General features: G+C 38.0%; 2 protein-coding genes across 2 annotated transcripts; one reads left to right on the top strand and one right to left on the bottom strand.

Moving 5' to 3' along the window:
• The first annotated feature begins 4,094 nt into the window (after positions 1-4,094).
• LOC117340449 lies at positions 4,095-5,429 on the top strand. The gene has a single exon (XM_033902209.1). It carries the CDS (start codon positions 4,095-4,097, stop codon positions 5,427-5,429), a length of 1,335 nt encoding a protein of 444 aa, XP_033758100.1.
• Positions 5,430-6,626: 1,197 nt separating this feature from the next.
• LOC117340448 lies at positions 6,627-13,216 on the bottom strand. Its single transcript, XM_033902208.1, has 6 exons — positions 13,154-13,216; positions 12,600-12,745; positions 9,691-9,878; positions 9,311-9,445; positions 8,280-8,402; positions 6,627-7,024 (listed from the first exon to the last, which is right to left on the bottom strand). The coding sequence occupies exons 1-6, from the start codon at positions 13,214-13,216 to the stop codon at positions 6,627-6,629; spliced, it is 1,053 nt and encodes a 350-aa protein (XP_033758099.1).
• Positions 13,217-18,890: the final 5,674 nt, after the last annotated feature.

Here is an 18,890-nt window from a genome sequence, read left to right as displayed (position 1 = left end):
CTGTTCCCGTTCCCTGAAGGATGTTTCTGACCAAATTGGGTTTAAATCCATTCATAACTTTATGACAAGTAGCGATTTTAAGGAATTGCCTCAATTTCCCCTATTGGGCCCCGCCCCTCAGGCCCCTTGGGGGTCAGAGTCACCATTTATGCAAAATCTGTTCCTCTTTCCCAAAGAATGTTTCTGATTAAATTGGGTTGAAATCCATTCATAACTTTATGACTAGTAGCGATTTGAAGGAATTACCTCTATTTCCCCATTAGGCCCCGCCCCTTTGGCCCCTTGGGGGTCAGAGTCACCATTTATGCAAAATCTGTTCCCCTTTCCCCAAGAATGTTTCTGACCAAATTGGGTTCAAATCCATTCATAACTTTAAGACAAGTAGCGATTTGAAGAAATTACCTCTATTTCCCCATTAGGCCCCGCCCCTTTGGCCCCTTGGGGGTCAGAGTCACCATTTATGCAAAATCTGTTCCCCTTCCCCCAAGAATGTTTCTGACCAAATTGGGTTCAAATCCATTCATAACTTTATGACTAGTAGCGATTTGAAGGAATTACCTCTATTTCCCCATTAGGCCCGCCCCTTTGGCCCCTTGGGGGTCAGAGTAACCAGTTATCCAAAATCTGTTCCCCTTCCCTGGAGGATGTTTCTGACTAAATTGGGTTCAAATCCATTCATAACTTTATGACAAGTAGCGATTTTAAGGAATTGTCTCAATTTCCCCTATTGGGCCCCGCCCCTCAGGCCCCTTGGGGGTCAGAGTCACCATTTATGCAAAATCTGTTCCCCATCCCCCAAGAATGTTTCTGACCAAATTGGGTTCAAATCCATTCATAACTTTATGACTAGTAGCGATTTGAAGGAATTACCTCTATTTCTCCATTAGGCCCCGCCCCTTTGGCCCCTTGGAGGTCAGAGTCACCATTTATGCAAAATCTGTTCCCCTTTCCCCAAGAATGTTTCTGACCAAATTGGGTTCAAATCCATTCATAACTTTATGACTAGTAGCGATTTAAAGGAATTGCCTCGATTTCCCCTATTGGGCCCCGCCCCCCAGGCCCCTTGGGGGTCAGAGTCACCATTTATGCAAAATCTAATCCCCTTCTGCCAAGGATGTTTCTGACTAAATTTGGTCAAAATCCAATAAGAACTTTTTGACTAGTAGCGATTTGAAGCAAATGTTGACGGACGACGGACGCCGCGCCATGACATAAGCTCACCGGACCTTTGGTCCAGGTGAGCTAAAAATTGAAGATAAATGACCTGAACCAGTTTTCAGAGTCAAACGGGTCAAATTTGTTTGATCATTTAAACAACTTTATCCAACACGCCAAAAGTCCTAGAACGATTCCATTTGACTTTCAGGCTCTAGGGAGCCGCCGTAAAAGTATAAGAACAAAAATGGGTTTGTACATGTAGTCATGGTCTAAGGGGTCAAACCAGCCTAGGGCATATAATCATAAAAGCAATGAGCCAATTTAGCAAAATTAACAGATTTGCCATCCCTAAAATGTTTTGTATTGTTTGTAAACGGAAGTTTCGGAAACAAATTTTCAAAATGTTTTATCTGAACGTCACAAACATTATTACTACTGGTTATCACAAAATCAATTATATCTTAAAATGTAACATGTTTGATTAAATTACTACATAGGTAAAGAATATAAGCCGAAATATATCTATGTAAAATATTATATATGTATACATTACAATATACCATGATTATTGACCTTAATAGACGAATCAACCGTAACCGCCGCCATTTTGTTTTCTTCGTGAGCGTAAGCGACCTTTCGGTTAAAAATCGGTGAAAACCAAAGCAGCGTTGCGTCATTCCGCGGGATTTTTCAAACAACGCCTTGATGCTGTGACGATCATGCATGTTTTGAACCGGCTATTATACTACACAATATGAATTGGTATGGACTTTTTTTCACCATGTTGAAGCAATATAAGCTACATAACTTGCACATCTGTGACACAAGTGACTCGTAGACTGAACAATAATTATACCGAATAACATCAGTAGTTCACAAAAGGGGGCGTGTCCCTCCATACCATTTATTAGGAAATATTTACTGTGTTAGTGTCCGATGGACTTTTCATTGCCGCCTGCTGTTGTGGATATTCTTTGTTTCAAGCTAATCAGTATTTTGAAATAGATGTATTATTTATTTCACAAGCTATAGTTATGATAACTTATAGGACTTGTATATATTTGCTCTTGCGAATGGTGGTCAAAGGAATAAACTTCCACCTCACGTTCGATCAAACCCATATGTTTCTGCTCTAAAAACAGACAAATACCTATCCACTACACAGTTGGAACCCGACAAGAGTCACTATTTATCAAGCTTGTCTACGAATGGAATCTAGTTCCCTAAGCAGTTATTTATATAATAAAACATTGTTCAATCTCGGCTTTGTCTGCTGCCAAGTTGAAAACGCTACCCATTTCCTGTTAGAATGTTCCAGGTACAACGACATAAGAAGGCAGTATTCATAATTCCTTACCTTTTAATATATTACAACAGATATCTTTCTATTTGGGAACCAAACACTTTTACTACAAGAAAATAAGGTCATCAACTTAGCTGTTCAAGATTATATATTTAAAACAAACAGGTTTTCATAAAATTTTATTTATCCTTAAAGCATGTTTTTGTACTTAAAGTCAAGTTGTCTGTATCAACAACCTAAACTCTACACCAAGTATTCCCTTTTCCTTTTCTTCCCCTTGCTTAAACTTTTGTTATTCATTGTTATTATGTGGTCTTATATTGCAAATAATATGTTGTCCATCCTCAATATATTTGCTGTTTAGTGTCTGAGATACTTGTTTCTATTTCCTATTCTGTACATTCAATTTTGTAACTAAACATGTTTTGAAATGCCTGAATAAACGAAAGTTTAAACCAATGGTGGTCTTGCTGTTATTTAACGGCCTATGACCAGAGACATACATTTTATATAGACTAATCAGGTCACCACTTATCATCTCAGGAATTACATATGTCCATAACATAGGCATACACCAGCTTGTGAGCATAACACAATGTGATAGCAGGATACAAATTTTCATTTTAAATCTTTTATTTCTTCCTTCATGTGGACAACACAAAATTGATATCATTCTGAAATTATACACATTGATTTTATGAATGACTAGGACTATTTGAAATAGTTACAAATATTGGCGTTTTAGTCATGTCACTGTGCTGTATGTACACAGCCCATACAATATTGTACCACCATATGTTCTATCATAAATGTTAGTGTGATAATTATATTCAAAATACAAAGTACAAACATCTTTAGTAATTCTTGAACATCAACATCATACAATATTTACATTTAGTTGTAAGCCTGGATGAAAAGGGAAAAATTGAGAAAGAAAAACATTTGAGTACATGTATTACTATGTCTCTTGGACACACATTCACAAATGATTAATGTTAATTAAGTATAAAGCAGTAACATACAAAGTGTATTACATGTGTTTACTTAACATTTCTATTTAAACTTATTATATTATTAATTACCCATGTATTTTTTTCTGGATGAGTATTATTTTGTCTTCATATGATATTGCAAGACTCTTCATGAATCCTGCTATGCTGATCATATAATTTGTTGCTATAACCAGTAATAAAATATTATATTTAAAATAGTATTCAGACATTTTATTTCCTTGTTTTCTCATGTTTGCTTAATAGCAACATTTATATCAAGCCCTGTAGATCTGCATTCTTATTCATTTAGCTGTACATGTATATCCAAAGTATAAATTCTTCCAAATATGTAAATTAATCTTGACACTTCCATAACAAATGTTTTGTTTCATTACATTTGATACTAACTTATTACATTTGTTTGCATTGTTTAATCAATTAACATAAATGCATGCATAAAAATTCATGATAAAATGCTTTATTTTTCTTAATTAGAAAAAGAATTTATGGTGAAGGGCTGTTACTAACTTAGAAAGTGAATGTTCCTAATGATTTTTTCAGATTTTTGCTGCTGGGTATGGAAAGCAATGATTAGAGTTTTAACGTTTGTTTCCATTTGTATTTCTTTGGAGGCATGCAGCATGTCAAACAGAGTTTGTGCTGTTACATCTTGCAAAAACAATGGGTACAAACTACAAAAGTGGTTGAATCATGCTTGTGAAACACACCAATGTTTAAAACGTGATTGTGAATGCCCAAGACCATTTAAACTTATTCCTTTTCCAACAAATAAAAAGGATCCTGAAACAAGACTTAAATGGGCTCAACTTATTCATCGAAAGTGCTCAGATAATTCAGCAAACTGGCTCCCAAAAGAAGATTCTCGAGTTTGTTCTGATCATTTTGTTGACAAAGTTCCAACTAGAGATAACCCTTATCCAACTCTGAATCTTGGGTATACCCCTCTAAAAGAGCCAAAGGCAAGACCTCCACCAAGGCGTCGATTATTTGTCCCAACAAATACATTTGCCAATGATCAAGCAAAACTTCAAAAACTATCCACCGATACAGGACCTGTGACTGTGTGTGATGTGAATGATGACTCTGCCACACCAGAAAATATAGCAAATGTATTCAGAAATATACCAGAAAATGCACCAGTTGATGTACAAGTAGACCATACTTATTTTGCTCCTGAGGGAGAGTCTGGGTATACAGAATGTAATGAATGTCTTACGAAGTCTTCGATAATAGATGTAATGAAAAAGGAAATGGAAGCTCTGAAAGAGGAAAATGCGAAGTTAAAGGCAATTATCCATAAGAAATCCAAGAAGTCTTTCAATGTTCAGGCAGTGACAAAATCTGACAAAAAGATGAAATTTTACACAGGGTTTCCAACAGTTAATGCTTTTATGATTGTTTATACTTATATAGTGACAACATTCAAGGAAATCATATATTGGAAAGGTCCAGGTAGGGTAGCAGCCAATCCACTTAAACCTAAAAGAGTCAAGGTCCGCAGTCTAAAGAAGGAAGAGCTCATTATGACAATGATGAAAATCAGATTAGGTCTTTTAAATCAAGATTTAGGGGATCGCTTTGGTGTTTCTGCAACATGTGTTTCAAACATAATATCCACGTGGCTTCGAATCCTTGGGAAAGTTATAGGCTCTCTTGTTTTTAATCCACAGAAAGATGTTGTTAAAGCCAATTTACCACCTTCCTTTAAAAGTAACAAATTCAACAATGTCCGCCACATAATTGATTGTTCCGAAGTGTTTATTGAGAAACCTAGCAGTTTTCAAATGCAAGCTGTCACTTGGAGTGATTACAAACATCACCACACATTAAAGATTCTTATTAGCATCAGCCCTTCTGGCATGATAAATTTCATTTCTAATGCTTGGGGAGGAAGGGCAAGCGACAAGTTTGTTACTGAAAACTCGGGGGTTTCTCGATATTTTGGAGGCCTATGACACAGTTATGGCTGATAAAGGATTCCCCATAAGAGAGGAGCTCGCACTTCGTCACTGCCACCTTCTTATCCCTCCAGGGAGAAGAGGTGTGGCACAGATGACATCTACGGAGGTTCTAGGTACAAAAGAAATAGCCAATCGCAGAATATATGTAGAGCAAGCAATAAGACGACTCAAATGTTTCAGAGTTTTGAAATATGAACTGCCTCTGATCATGTTATGTCACATTGATGATATTATCAAAATAGCAGGTGGACTTTGCAATGTGTATCCCCCTCTTCTAAGGTATGTTTCTAAGTAGACATAAGGTATATTTACTGCTACTAAAGTAAGTTAAGTAAAAATACTGACCATAAAGGAAAAAACCACCTTGTATTTCAAATTTGATAATTATGAAATGCCATACTTAAATTCCTAAGTTATGGTCTTGCATTTTATGTGTTCAATTTTATAAGTACATTTACATTATAAATTGGTAAGCCAATATACAGTAACTTTGGGGAATTTATCTATATTAACTTTCACAAAATCTGAAAATGATTTTTCAACAAATATCCGAACAGTTATTTTCGGGTCCTTAAATTATCATGGTCAACTTTTACATGCAGCGCAATACCAGCCACTGGTCATCTGGTTCAACTGAGACTGTGTGACTTTCACACAAGAGTAATGATACCATCTGTTGCAGGAATCACAACAAACACTACGATCATTTAGTCTCTGTACATTTTCCCCTTCTTGAACAATGTTCTGGCATACTGGACAGAAACAAACTCCTACTTCATCATGCACTTCTGAATCAGTAGGTTTAACTTCAATAGCATCAATATCCATGGGTTCACAATCTTTTTCTGATGCTTCATTAGAACACAAGATTCTGGGGACCATGTATCTTTTAAAAAATAAAACAAGATTAGATAACATATATTGAAAAAACTCTGCATCAGGAAATATTCTCTGGCAGAAATTTCCATTTGGTGTATATACAAAAAAACTCACACCACTCCTTTTCTGCTATAGCTAATTGGCCTTGAATCTGGGCATAATATGCGCTGTTCTTCTTCAGTACTATTTCACTATCTGAAAATTCTAAGTATTTAGGAAGAGTGCATACACAAAAATGTGTACAAGTTTTACATTTTGTGATCAAAGGACACTTCACTTCTAAAAGCCCATGCCCACAACATGAGCATGATATCACCAAATCTGGAGAGGCAGAAAGAAATGGATATTTTTGACACATGATGAGGCCACATTCCCTAAAGTGATGTTTTGATGTTGAAGAGAAAATGACTTCACAAAGTCTTTCTTGGCTAAAGGTTCAGTCTCTCTTCCATGTTTAATAGACCTTACATGATCAAGGGGCATTTTAGTATTGCCAAGAAGGGTATTGCACAGGGAATTGACATCTGCAGTTGGGTCCCTTTGTAATGTTTTCATTTTGGTATGAACAGAATGAAAATTGGAAGAAGTGATCCTTCCTTTGCGCAAGGCCTTCCAATCATCATTTGTACTTTGGCCTCTTGTTTCTTCTTCTATTGTATGGATGTCTGAAGGAGAGACTTTGGGAATGGAGTTGATGAATTGGTCTTCACCTGCAATGAAATAGTTTAAACAATGTTTATGTTTGTCAGATAATAACCAAATATACGCAGTATGTCATGAATGTTTTAGGGCCAATGTACATTTATGACTACCCTTTGGTTTGTTTGTTTTTGTTTAACGTCCTATTAACAGCCAGGGTCATTTAAGGACGTGCTAGGTTTTGGAGTTGGAGGAAAGCCAGAGTACCCGGAGAAAAACCACCGGCCTACGGTCAGTACCTGGCAACTGCCCCACGTAGGTTTCGAACTCGCAACCCAGAGGTGGAGGGCTAGTGATAAAGTGTCGGGACACCTTAACCACTCGGCCACCGCGGCCCCCGTATGACTACCCAGCCTAAACAAAGTATACTAACTATATGTAACTGCCACTCTTATTTCAGCTTATCTAGATAGGTTTTGTTAAGGAACAAGAGTTGTAAGAAAACAACATAAGTCACCGAATGGGTTGAAATTCAAAACAAAATTTTCAAAAAGTAGGTCAAAGGTCACATTATAGGTCAGCAGGTATGCATATGTAGTAGAAACACCAAAGCTGTATCCTTATTAGTAATAACACAAAAGTGTTTTATATCTATACTTTAACCTAGCTGTCTGCAAATGTAACTACATGTATATAGGTGTAGTACAATAGCTACATGACTTCATTCCTGTGAGAGATAAAGTTTGTTTGTTTGCTATCATATGTACATGTCTTAAGGGGCATTCCTTCCTTTACACATCAGAAACATTCACTTTTTCTATTGATGAATTCAATGTCTGAACGATGATTATATGAGTGTTTGTGCCTACATGTTATGAAAGTAACGTCAACATGTACAGGAAAAAGGTGTATCATATATATACAATTACTGTATGTCTTTGTGGTAATTAGTGATACTTCGGGTCAAATTAAGAATTTTCATTCAGGACATAATACTCGAATAACTTAGTTTCATCTTGAAAGTAAAACTGCCTTATTAACGTAAAGATTATAACTTTTAGTACTTGGGAATAATACATATTTTCCAGTATGTTTAATTTTGATTACATTTACTTTATTCAAACGAAGGATGGCCCTTTAAAATTGATTTGTGAACAATTCAATTACTTGTGGAAAGTTGATTTTTCAACAGCCAAAAATACTTATAATACAGTAATATCAGACCTTGTCTTCTTAAAATTATTGTGATTTAACATTCCTGAATCCAAAAGGGACATAATTCCAAGGAAGTTGACAACCTATAATGTTCTCCATTGTTATTTTTACCTCCTTGAAACTGTTGTGTAGCCATAGCCTTGAAGTTTGCAGCAATGGTGTTCATGGTATATATCGACATGTCAAATGAAGACTTTTGAGGTGGTGCAGGGTTTTCTATGGGCATATCTAAACCTGAAAAGTGGAAATTTACATGAGAATGTGTGGTTGCATGATCAAACCTGAAGATTAAAAAACTATCATGATTGATTTATGAATACACCTGCTATATATATGGTGAAATCATTTATTTTTTCACTTACATCTGTAACAGTGGTAGGTCCCATAACATAGTGTTGTGCGTATAACTACCTCTCACTTGTAACTGTGGTAGGTCATATAAGTTGTAACCAATGTCACAAATAACATGATAACATTCTTTTTGACTTAACAAATAAGGAACAGTATTTTACAACAAAAGTTAGTTCATCATGTTAGTTTTGTTGCACTTTATTTTAGTGAACAAAACAATTTGATCACTGTTTTGTTGTCTATTACATTACCATTCAAATTCTAACATACCTTTTTTCACATTTTCCAAATGAGGATTTCAGATAAAAGTTTCAGAAAAAATCAATCATTTTTGCATTAGGAATGGAATTTCTGGCCCAAAATAAGGGTCAAAAACCTTTTTTAAATTCATGCATGTGATGTTTGGTCAAGGTTCAGGTGTATACATTACATATTGGTCTAAGGGTAAGTAATCCCATTCCAGATATTGAATTATTTATTTTTTTAGTTCTGTACAAAAGTTAATTATTGAATTATTCATTTTTTTTTAGTACTGTACATAAGTTAACGAAGATGAATTAATCAGGAATTGTTTTATAATTGCATTAGAACTTAGGACAGAGTAAATACATCAATTTCATCTTGTCATATTCTATCTCCATTCTCCCAACCATAAAAATGTTTTTATTTTCCTTTTCATACAATTAGCACACTAAATCAAACAAACCATAACTTTCTTGATAAGAATGACTAAACAACATAACACATTTAAATTGTAATCTATCAAGTATTTAACAAGTACTGTTGTTTACCTTTGAAAATACAAGCAGTTGGAATTTCCTTCCTCAATTGGTTTGTCAGTGGCTGTAGATGTGATATATTTGGAGTGGATGATACTGGATTGAAGCTTGTATTTGTAGCATTCATAATGAATGGTCTTCTCTTTCCTATATTGTAAAAAAATAATCTTCAACATACTTTTATATTCTATCATTTACCTGGGAGATTCACTATGCAATGAACTTTCTTCAAATGCCTTACACTCACAATGTTTCGTGGAAATAATAGAACCACATTATAATACACATACATGATGTTGCAGTTTGAAGATCTGTGAAGTATTAATTTCCCTTTTTTTTAAACTTATACCTGTAATATTTGGTATGCTGTATTGTTTGGAAAATAAATGTACCTGGTTTTGTGTTATGCTTTGTCTTAGTTAACTGCATGTCTTTAACCTGCAATGGCTGCACTATCTTCTTGCCCATGCCTGGTATGTTCCAGCTGCAAGGGGCAGATGTACATGATGTAACCCCCATCTTATTTGCTGCTTCCACTCTGAAGAGGAGTCCAGCGATGTGGTTACATGTTTGACCAAGCCTAAAATAGATTTTAATACAATGATATTACATCAAACTCACACATGAAGATGTCAATACTCTGTCATGCTGTTAAGTCATTGTACGGTATATTTATATGTTTGCAGGTACAAATCTCAATACAATTGGTACTGGGGTGCGATACTCAGTTTAGGTTATAATCATTTTATCGAGACATTAAATTCAAATTACATGTACATGTACATATTATACAGGGACAGGTAGTTACTCCATAATATCATTTCTACACCATAATAGTCATTATAATGTAACACTATTTATGTACCCTACAACTTACATATCTGGAGTTTCCATCTATCTATGTAAATTATTTGTATTCATTTGTTTAGTGAAATGAATATTTATTTTATTTATTGTTTATCTTTCTTGCCTATTTGTATTCATCAAATGAAAATAATTCATAATTTTACTTACCCTGTAGTACATGAACAATATGCACTTTTGATATTTCCTGTAGACTGTTGTACACACACCCACACACTATGGTCTGTGCTATTCAGTCGCTGCGACGGGGTACAATGTGCACGCAAGAGACAAAGGTCATCAGTCACTAGCTGATAAAATACTTCCTTCAACCATAACGATGAAAAATATTGGTATGCTTCACCAAGTTTATATTCATTAAGATATTTTTCTGTGGTAATTGAATCAGATGATAACATGAACAATTTTACAATATCAGAGCAAAACACAGGGGGCCACTGGGACAAGGCTGTCTTCTCATCTTTCCACCCGTCAAATATTTGGAAGGGGTCCCTGATCTTGGTCTCTCCTATCTTAAGTAATTTTGCATAGTCCAGCTTAGTCCTAGCCTGCGCTTCTATAGCAGTGGTAGTTTATCTATACACAGTTTTTTAGTAGCAACACACAACGCAGTCAATTCCTCTTTGCTGCCTTTGGTAGCCAAACCTCTCTGCGAGCCAAACCTCTCTGCGACAAGTAATCCTTTAACGCTTCAACTTTCCACAGTGATACTTCATTTAACGAGAGACTTTGATCACCAGCATCCATTGTAAAGTTATATAAAATGCTTGATTTACATAAACAAACGGCAATAAATATCAAAATAGTACGAATATACAAATATTATAGTAAATTCCTCTGGTACAAACGCTGTTAGCAGACACTGACCGCCATGTTGGTTACACATCACTACGGAAGGCGGAAGTTTTAACCGGAAGGCCGCTTACATCATTGCTCCGCGCAATAGGTTGATTGGTCTATAGTCACAGCACAAGCGTTCATTAGTGACCGATTAAAATTGTGTGTATATTAACATACATTTGTACTTTATATAAAAGTAATTGATTTAAATTATTTTATATCCCTTCGCTTAGTTGTTGTTGGTCATATGTGTTAGTCTGGGAACTAAATCATACCTGCGCTCGGCTGTTTCTACCACTGCCCTGCAGGTAGGGCTTAAGAATTGTACCTGCTGCCCCCATTGCATGATCGTAAGAGGCGACTAAATTTGGGATCTTATATTTTCTCTTCTTTCTTAAAAACTTTCTTCTTCCTACCATCTCCCTTGACACTGCCTCACTGTTGGCCTTTATTTGACCGTTCGCCGCTGTGAGGAAGGCTTTGGGTTCTGTCCCCTAGCCGAGACATACCCGAGTCTTTAAAAATGGTAGTTGCTGCTCCTGCTTAGCGCTCAGCATATTAAGAGTGGGATGACTGATTCGCCCGTTGTCAGTATAATGTGAATAAACCAAACCAAACCGTTTCTGCCGAACCAATCGAGTTAGAGGTGATCTTGTGAAAGAACTGGCTATCATCTGCCAATGCAGACGGGAGCTTAGCGACAGTTCCTTCCCTTTTTAGTACTTTCACAGTTTTGATACTAAGATATATCAGACAGTTAAATTCAGTATCAAGGGAAGTTTAAACTCGGAAAGTGAAATGACATAAGTCCCTGTTCGTATATGAAAACAGAATACCCACCGACAAATTACTCGAGTTAAATCCCTGGGCATGCAGTTATTCCTGCGAGTTTTTGAAATGAAATGTAAGCGCAATAGCAAGAACATTTTAATTCACTTGAAAGTTTGGTTTCATTGTCATCTAAATGACTGGATATAATAAAACGCGTATAGTATGGGATGGAGAGATAAATAACAAGTTCCTGGTTTCCCTTGCTTAATGCTTAATAGACAATCTAATTAAAATCTAGATGGTCATTCTCACTACGGTAACGTAGTGAGAATGACCATCTAGATTTTAATTAGATTGGCTTAATAGACTGGCTATCTTTAGGAGACCAGGTCCCGGGAAACAAGAATCTTGCTATATTCCCTAACACCATACTTGTGCTATATTTTTATACTGTTATGAAAGCACGTCAAATTGGTTCGAAAGCTTTGACAAGGAATCGTGTTCCAATCAAGGGAGATAACTCCTCAATTTATTAATTATATTGTGTTCCAATCAAGGGAGATAACTCCTCAATTTGTTAACTATATTAGTCTTTTTCTAGAATAACATCGGGTTAGACCTGACAGAAAGATGTTACACTCCCTCTTTTGATGCTAAAGTATAATTGTAAAGTATGGAAGGTAAATGTGTGGAAGGAGTGATGTTTCTGAATGAATGACCGGTCGTGTATAAGTCTGAGAGTGTGAGTGTATAGTTTCATGTCATTGTTAAGTTAAAATGTAGTTAACTCATCTAATGTTACCTTGTAATAAGCTTTGTTTACTACCGCTGGTTTTCATCGTCATCCGGGCATTTCTCTAGACTCACTTCCTTTACTTTCATTTTAGTAACCGTAACGGGGATTCTGATTGGCTGTTCCTTCTCTATTGTGTAACTGGTATTTAAGTCCCGGGCAGTCTGCATAGCACTGACCTGCTGGTAGGCTCATCCTTCTCTACTACATTCCATGTTACTTCGTCTGTGGGGTTGGGGGGTCTGTATTCCCAAACTTTAGTTGTCCATGTGGATATAGCGTTAACCAGCGGTAGCGTTGTCATTTTGTATATATATTTCAGTATTATTGTACCTTCCATTGTTCTGACGTCGTTACAATTCATATATCTGCATCTGCGGGTGCAATAAACCACCCTGTACCAAATTCCCTGTATTTGTTCTTATATTCTCACTATATTCCAACGGAACCTTAGGTCAAATACCGAACCTGGGTTGAAGAACTATTAGTGTACCTTATAGGTGGTTATACAGTCCTATTACAAAATGGTGCCGTGATAACAACCTGAGTAATCCGTTTCTATATTTTGAATTCATTATGTCTAATACTTTTGGGGGTACATTTGTTGCTCCGACTAGGTTGTCTGGCCCAAGACTGCCTGCTCCGGTCATGCCGGTTACACAAACAGTGTCCACTGTTACTAACACGTACCTGTCTCACGTGGGCCCTAGGCACATTACATCAACTGCCGGTTACATTCCTAGAATGCGGCGTAATAGAAATCCTTTTCTGGATAGCATAGGGGTCGAAACACAGGCGAATGAGCAATGTCATAATCTCATTAACTTTCGAGACGATGAGGAAGCGAGCGCACGTGCACCGGAAATTCATGCATTCTCTTTGACCCCGATGACCCCGTGTACTCCACAGGCCCCGATACAGCATAGCATGGACATAAACACATGCACGCCGGCTGACTAGGGCGCTGAACAGTAGGCCAGTTTCATTTGAGATACAACCAGGAGAGTTAGGGACAAGTACTCCAGTAGGAAATATATTGAGTGGACAATATTCAGGTACACATTTTTGTAATGACATAAATGCTAGGCATTCTGAGGTCCCTGTGGACTTAGGTTACCCTGTTAGTGAGGGAAGGGGGGTTGGGTACACAAATACTCCAAACTTCGGTACACATATAGCCCCAAGCTTTTCATAGGCACGGCGTAAGGAAAAGAGCCTGCAAACATTTGAGGGGAAACATAGTTTTCAGGATTTTATTATCCAGTTTGAACATATTTCTAACTGGAATGGGTGGAATGATTTAGAGAAGGCCCAACAACTAGTTATGTGTTTGAGAGGTCCTGCTCAGCGCATTCTGTCAGAACTCACAGTTGGACAAATGTCCAGTTATATTGCTGTAAAGAATGCCTTACTTAGGAGGTTTGATCCACCTGGTAGGGAGTCAGCATACAAATCTGAGTTTAGGAATAGGTCCAGAGGGGCAGGGGAATCACTCGTTGACTACGGGGAAAGGTTGAGAATGTTAGCTAGAAAGGCTTTTCCTTTTAAAGATGCTGCACTGTTAGAGAGTGACACTGTGGATCAGTTTGTAGATGGTGTTTGCAATTTTGAGTTGGGGAAACATGTACAGCCTTGTCACTCCGGTAGTCTAGATCAAGCTGTAAGAGCAGCAATAGAGTTTGAAGCTGTCAGTAATAGACAGACACAGAGTAGGAAACCCCATGACCTAAACCCTGAGGCTCCTGCCTTTGTACACGCTGTAAACAGTACCAAACAATCAACCGATGGTACAGCTGAGAAAGACTTAGCAGCTCTTATCTTGGAGCAATTTGAGCAGTTAAATAAAAGAATGTCTCAGCGCAAGGGTTCTAGCAAAAACTATTTCCCTGTGTCACAGAGGAAGTGCTATAGTTGTGGGGAAACAGGCCATATGAGTTATACATGTCCCAAGAAAGACAGTCTGAACAATAATGGGAATCAGGCCCAGGGAAATTAGAACGGGCTGAACTCGGGCCCAGAGTTACAGCCCCTGTTACTGAGGAGAATTGTCAGAAGACAGGGCCTACAGTTATTTTGAGTATGGTTCAGCCTAGTCTATTTGCAACTGTTAATGTTGGAAAGTCTGATGTTAGGTTTTTGATAGACTCAGGTTCCTCTGTCACCATAGTTGGTGTAGATATGTACCCAGGTAGCTATTGTTGCTAAGCTTGAGGGTCTTAAAGGTATAGTAGGTATCGATTTCCTAACTATTCATGAAGGGAAATTGAATTTTGGTAAGAAGACCCTGAGTTTAGGTAGTAAAGTAGTGCAGTTGAGTCAGGGGTCAAAGGTAGATCCTAAGTGTGCACATATAAGAATGTCTGAAACTCTTTCTATTCCCAGTAACTCAGAATGTTATTTCTCTGGGTATTTAGATGGTTATATTGAGGGAGAATCGGGGTTAGTTGAACCAGCTCAGTTGTTGACCAGTCAGGGTTTACTGTTAGCCAGGACACTTATCTCTCCTCAGAAAGGGAAGAAGTTCACATTATCTGTTCTGAATCTTACCCGTTCTGATATTAAAATACATGAGAATACATTCATATGTAAAGTACAGCCAGTGGATACAGTACATCAGGTAGAGGTGATGGATGAGGATAAACACACTAGTAAACTCCCTCCACATCTAGTACAAGTCCTGGAGAGGACCTCTGATCAGTTAACAGAGTTACAGAAAGTGGAGATAGAAAATCTATTGTCGAACTATCAGGATATATTTGCAGGTCCTGATGGGAAGTTAGGTCAAACAGATATCACAGAACACTGCATTGATACACAGGGTACTACCCCAATTAAAATGCATCCCCGTAGAATTTCACCCTCACAAAAAGAGGTAGTTGAGCGGGAGTTAGATACCATGCTTAAACAGGGTGTTGTAAAGCCAAGTACTAGTCCTTGGGCGGCACCTGTTGTGCTGGTTACCAAGAAAGATGGTAGTATTCGTTTCTGTATCGACTACAGGAAGCGTAATGCAGTCACAAAGAAAGATGCATACCCACTCCCTAGAATTGATGATGCATTAGACGCGCTTGCAGGGGCCAAGTGGTTCTCTACTTTAGATCTAGCTAGTGGTTACTGGCAGTGCCGCATGGCCGAGGCAGATAAACATAAAACAGCATTCACAACACATGCTGGTCTTTATGAGTTCAATGTTATGCCTTTCGGCCTGTCAAATGCCCCAGCTACCTTAGCAGACTTATGTCCCTTGTCATTGGTGGTTTAGCTTATTCCAAGTGTCTGTGTTACCTGGACGATATAATTGTCTTTGGTGGTACTTTTGAGGTAGCAATGTCAAATTTGAGGGATGTTTTTGATTGTCTTCGAGAGGCTCATCTGAAGCTTAAGCCTAAGAAATGTACTCTGTTCCAGACAGAGGTGTCTTACCTAGGTCATAAAGTTTCTGAGACAGGGATCAGTTGTGACCCTGAAAAGGTCAAGGCCGTACAGAACTGGCCTTGCCCATCCAATGTATCGGAAGTAAGGAGTTTCCTAGGTTTGGCGGGATATTATAGCCGCTTTATACCAGATTTCGCCCATATAGCTTCACCCCTCACCAAGCCCACTCGCAAGAATCGCTGTTTTAACTGGAATGATAAATGTGATCAGGCATTTGGGATGTTAAAGCAACTGTTGACAACTGCTCCTATACTCTTATACCCCAATGAGATAGATTGTTTCATTTTGGATACAGATGCCAGTAATGTGGGCATGGGGGCGGTACTGTCTCAAATCCAGGGAGGGGAGGAAAAGGTTATAAGTTATGCCAGTAGAATACTTAGTAAGGCTCAGCGGAACTATTGTACCACACACCGTGAGCTTCTAGCAGTAGTCACCTTCCTTAAGTATTTTAAACACTATCTGGGTGGAGTCAAGTTTGTGATTCGCACGGATCACGCAGCATTGATCTGGCCTAGAAACTTTAAAGAACCAGAGGGCATGCTAGCTCGGTGGATAAGCATCATCGACATGTTTGACTATAAGATAGAACATAGGCCAGGTAGTCAGCATCTCAATGCCGATGCTCTGTCCCGGAAACCAAGTCGGGTATGTAAGAGATCTGATTGTCCACATTATTATCAGTATAAGTTATCTACCATAGAGAATAGCATAGTAAAAGCAAATGAACCCCAGAAAAATGCTACATCTGTAGGGGTGAACCAAGCTGTGGAGTCCAGTGGCCTTCACCTTCAGGTCCAGTCAATGGGGGGTAGCGTAGCGAACCCTGCTAAACCTCAGAAAGATAACAACTTGCCCCTTGGATATTGTGATGGGATTACCCCCTTCACAGGAGGCAGTCTGTAAAAACCAGTATGTAGAATGGTTACGGAATAGCATGCGGGGTTCCTTTGAATTTGTTCGGGAAAATACAGGAGTTACCGCACAACGGCAGAAGAACTATTATGATGTCGGTTTAAAACCCAGACAATACAGTGTAGGGGACTATGCGTGGCGGTGGTATCCACCTGCCTTATCCTGCAAGTTAGGTAAGGGTTGGAAGGGCCCTACAAGATAATAAGAATTATTTCTAAGTACACATACATTGTCCAGAAAACCCCATCCGCTAATTCTGTTTCCGTTCACGTAGATCATTTGAAGCCGTATCAGGGGAGACTACCACCTTCCACATGGGGGGACGGAGTCCGATTCCATATGGTCGGATATTTCGGTGTCCGGTGAGGCTGCAGAGTCTAGTACTGAAGGGTCGGGAAGTGGAACTCCTCAGCCAGTAGTAATAACTAGAACGGGGAGGGTTGTCAAACCAAGGGAAATATATTCACCATAGCCCCCAACTCTACAGACCTCTTCTGTCCTTCTGTCTGTAATCTGTCAACCTGTCTTTGTGAAATATAAATCTGTGTATAACATGTAATGTCATTGCTGTAATTGTCATCTACCTATAGTTATACTCATGCAAATTAAAGTAAATACTTTGATATTTGGTTTATGAAACATTATTGTATAGCTAAGCAATATAACTTATAAGGGAGACAAATCTCTGAAATAACTAACCTTTAAAAAAAAATCAAGGACAATTGCAATTATAATTTATTTAAAAAATAACTTATTATGTACATTCTCTAATTTTAGCTAGAATGGATCTCCTAGAAATCAAGGTTGCCCAGGCTGATGTCCGGGAGCTGGATAGGGACCTTCGCCCCATGTGGCAACCACAGGGTATGCCCTGTCCTGTGGTTGGGTGCGGAGACACCATCTTCCAGAGGTACACATTACTTGCCCGGCATTGGAGGAGGGTACATGAATCGGAATTCACCGCAGTCGTTTGTCCTCGCTGTGTTTTCTGGAATCGGCAGCGAAACCAGATCAGAAGGCACCTGGCTAGTCGCCACAGGCTAAGCCCACCCCAGGTGGCGGAAGCTATGGGGGAACATACAGGAAGTAGAGAGGGTGAACCAGCAATTCATCCGGGAACGATACTGATGCCCGTGTGTCCCCCTTCAGAGGGCGCTCAGCAGTACAGGGAGCGGGTACGGGAGGCGCAAAGACAGGAAGTCAGAAATAACATTGTAGACTTTGGACGTAGTTCAGTGCACCAGCCGCGTGATGAACGAATTCGCTTCCGAGGGGAGGAGTCTGGCCGCTCATGGCCTTCCATGGAGTATCAGGATATCATGGATATGTTTCCTGAAGATTAAGAGACATTCATAACATATCTCATTTATTCATTGTAATTACAGTATATTCATAAAAATATTAGAGGTGACATTTACATGTATGTTTGTGTTGGTGTTGCTGTTGAATTATTGTGGTTTTTGTTATTTCAAATGTCAAGGGCATGTCCAACCTCTTTTTTTTTTTATATATATACATAAAGTTTCTTTTTTTTTTTTGCTTAAAAATTGGTACATGAATGCAGGGTGTGAATATAAATGGTTGACTGCTCTTTGCTCTTTGTTGTTTGTTAATGTAAATATCTAAAGTAGTTATAAAGTGTTCACCTATGTTTACAGGAGCTAGGGTTGTTAATTATTTATTTATATATTCATTTGTTTGTTTTCCTAGTCCAAGGCATAGCTAAAGGAGACTGAGATGCTTCCCTTGGACTCATTCTATATATATATATGTATACCTATATTTCTCTCTATTTACCTGGTAGTAAAATGTAATGGATGTGTGATGTTGTATATACATTGTAATTTGTTTTGGTATGTTATTAATTAAATTGCATGTGTTTGGAATTACTATGCAATATATATGTACATATTTTTGATAATACATACTTTATACGTGCGTTTCTGTTGCACTTTACATTTATTTATTTATCTA

Source organism: Pecten maximus, chromosome 13 (genome assembly GCF_902652985.1).
Source record: "Pecten maximus chromosome 13, xPecMax1.1, whole genome shotgun sequence".
Taxonomy (NCBI): Eukaryota; Metazoa; Mollusca; class Bivalvia; order Pectinida; family Pectinidae; genus Pecten; species Pecten maximus.
The sequence above is the reverse complement of the archived record's forward strand: the minus strand, read 5'-3'. Positions and strand labels throughout refer to the sequence as shown.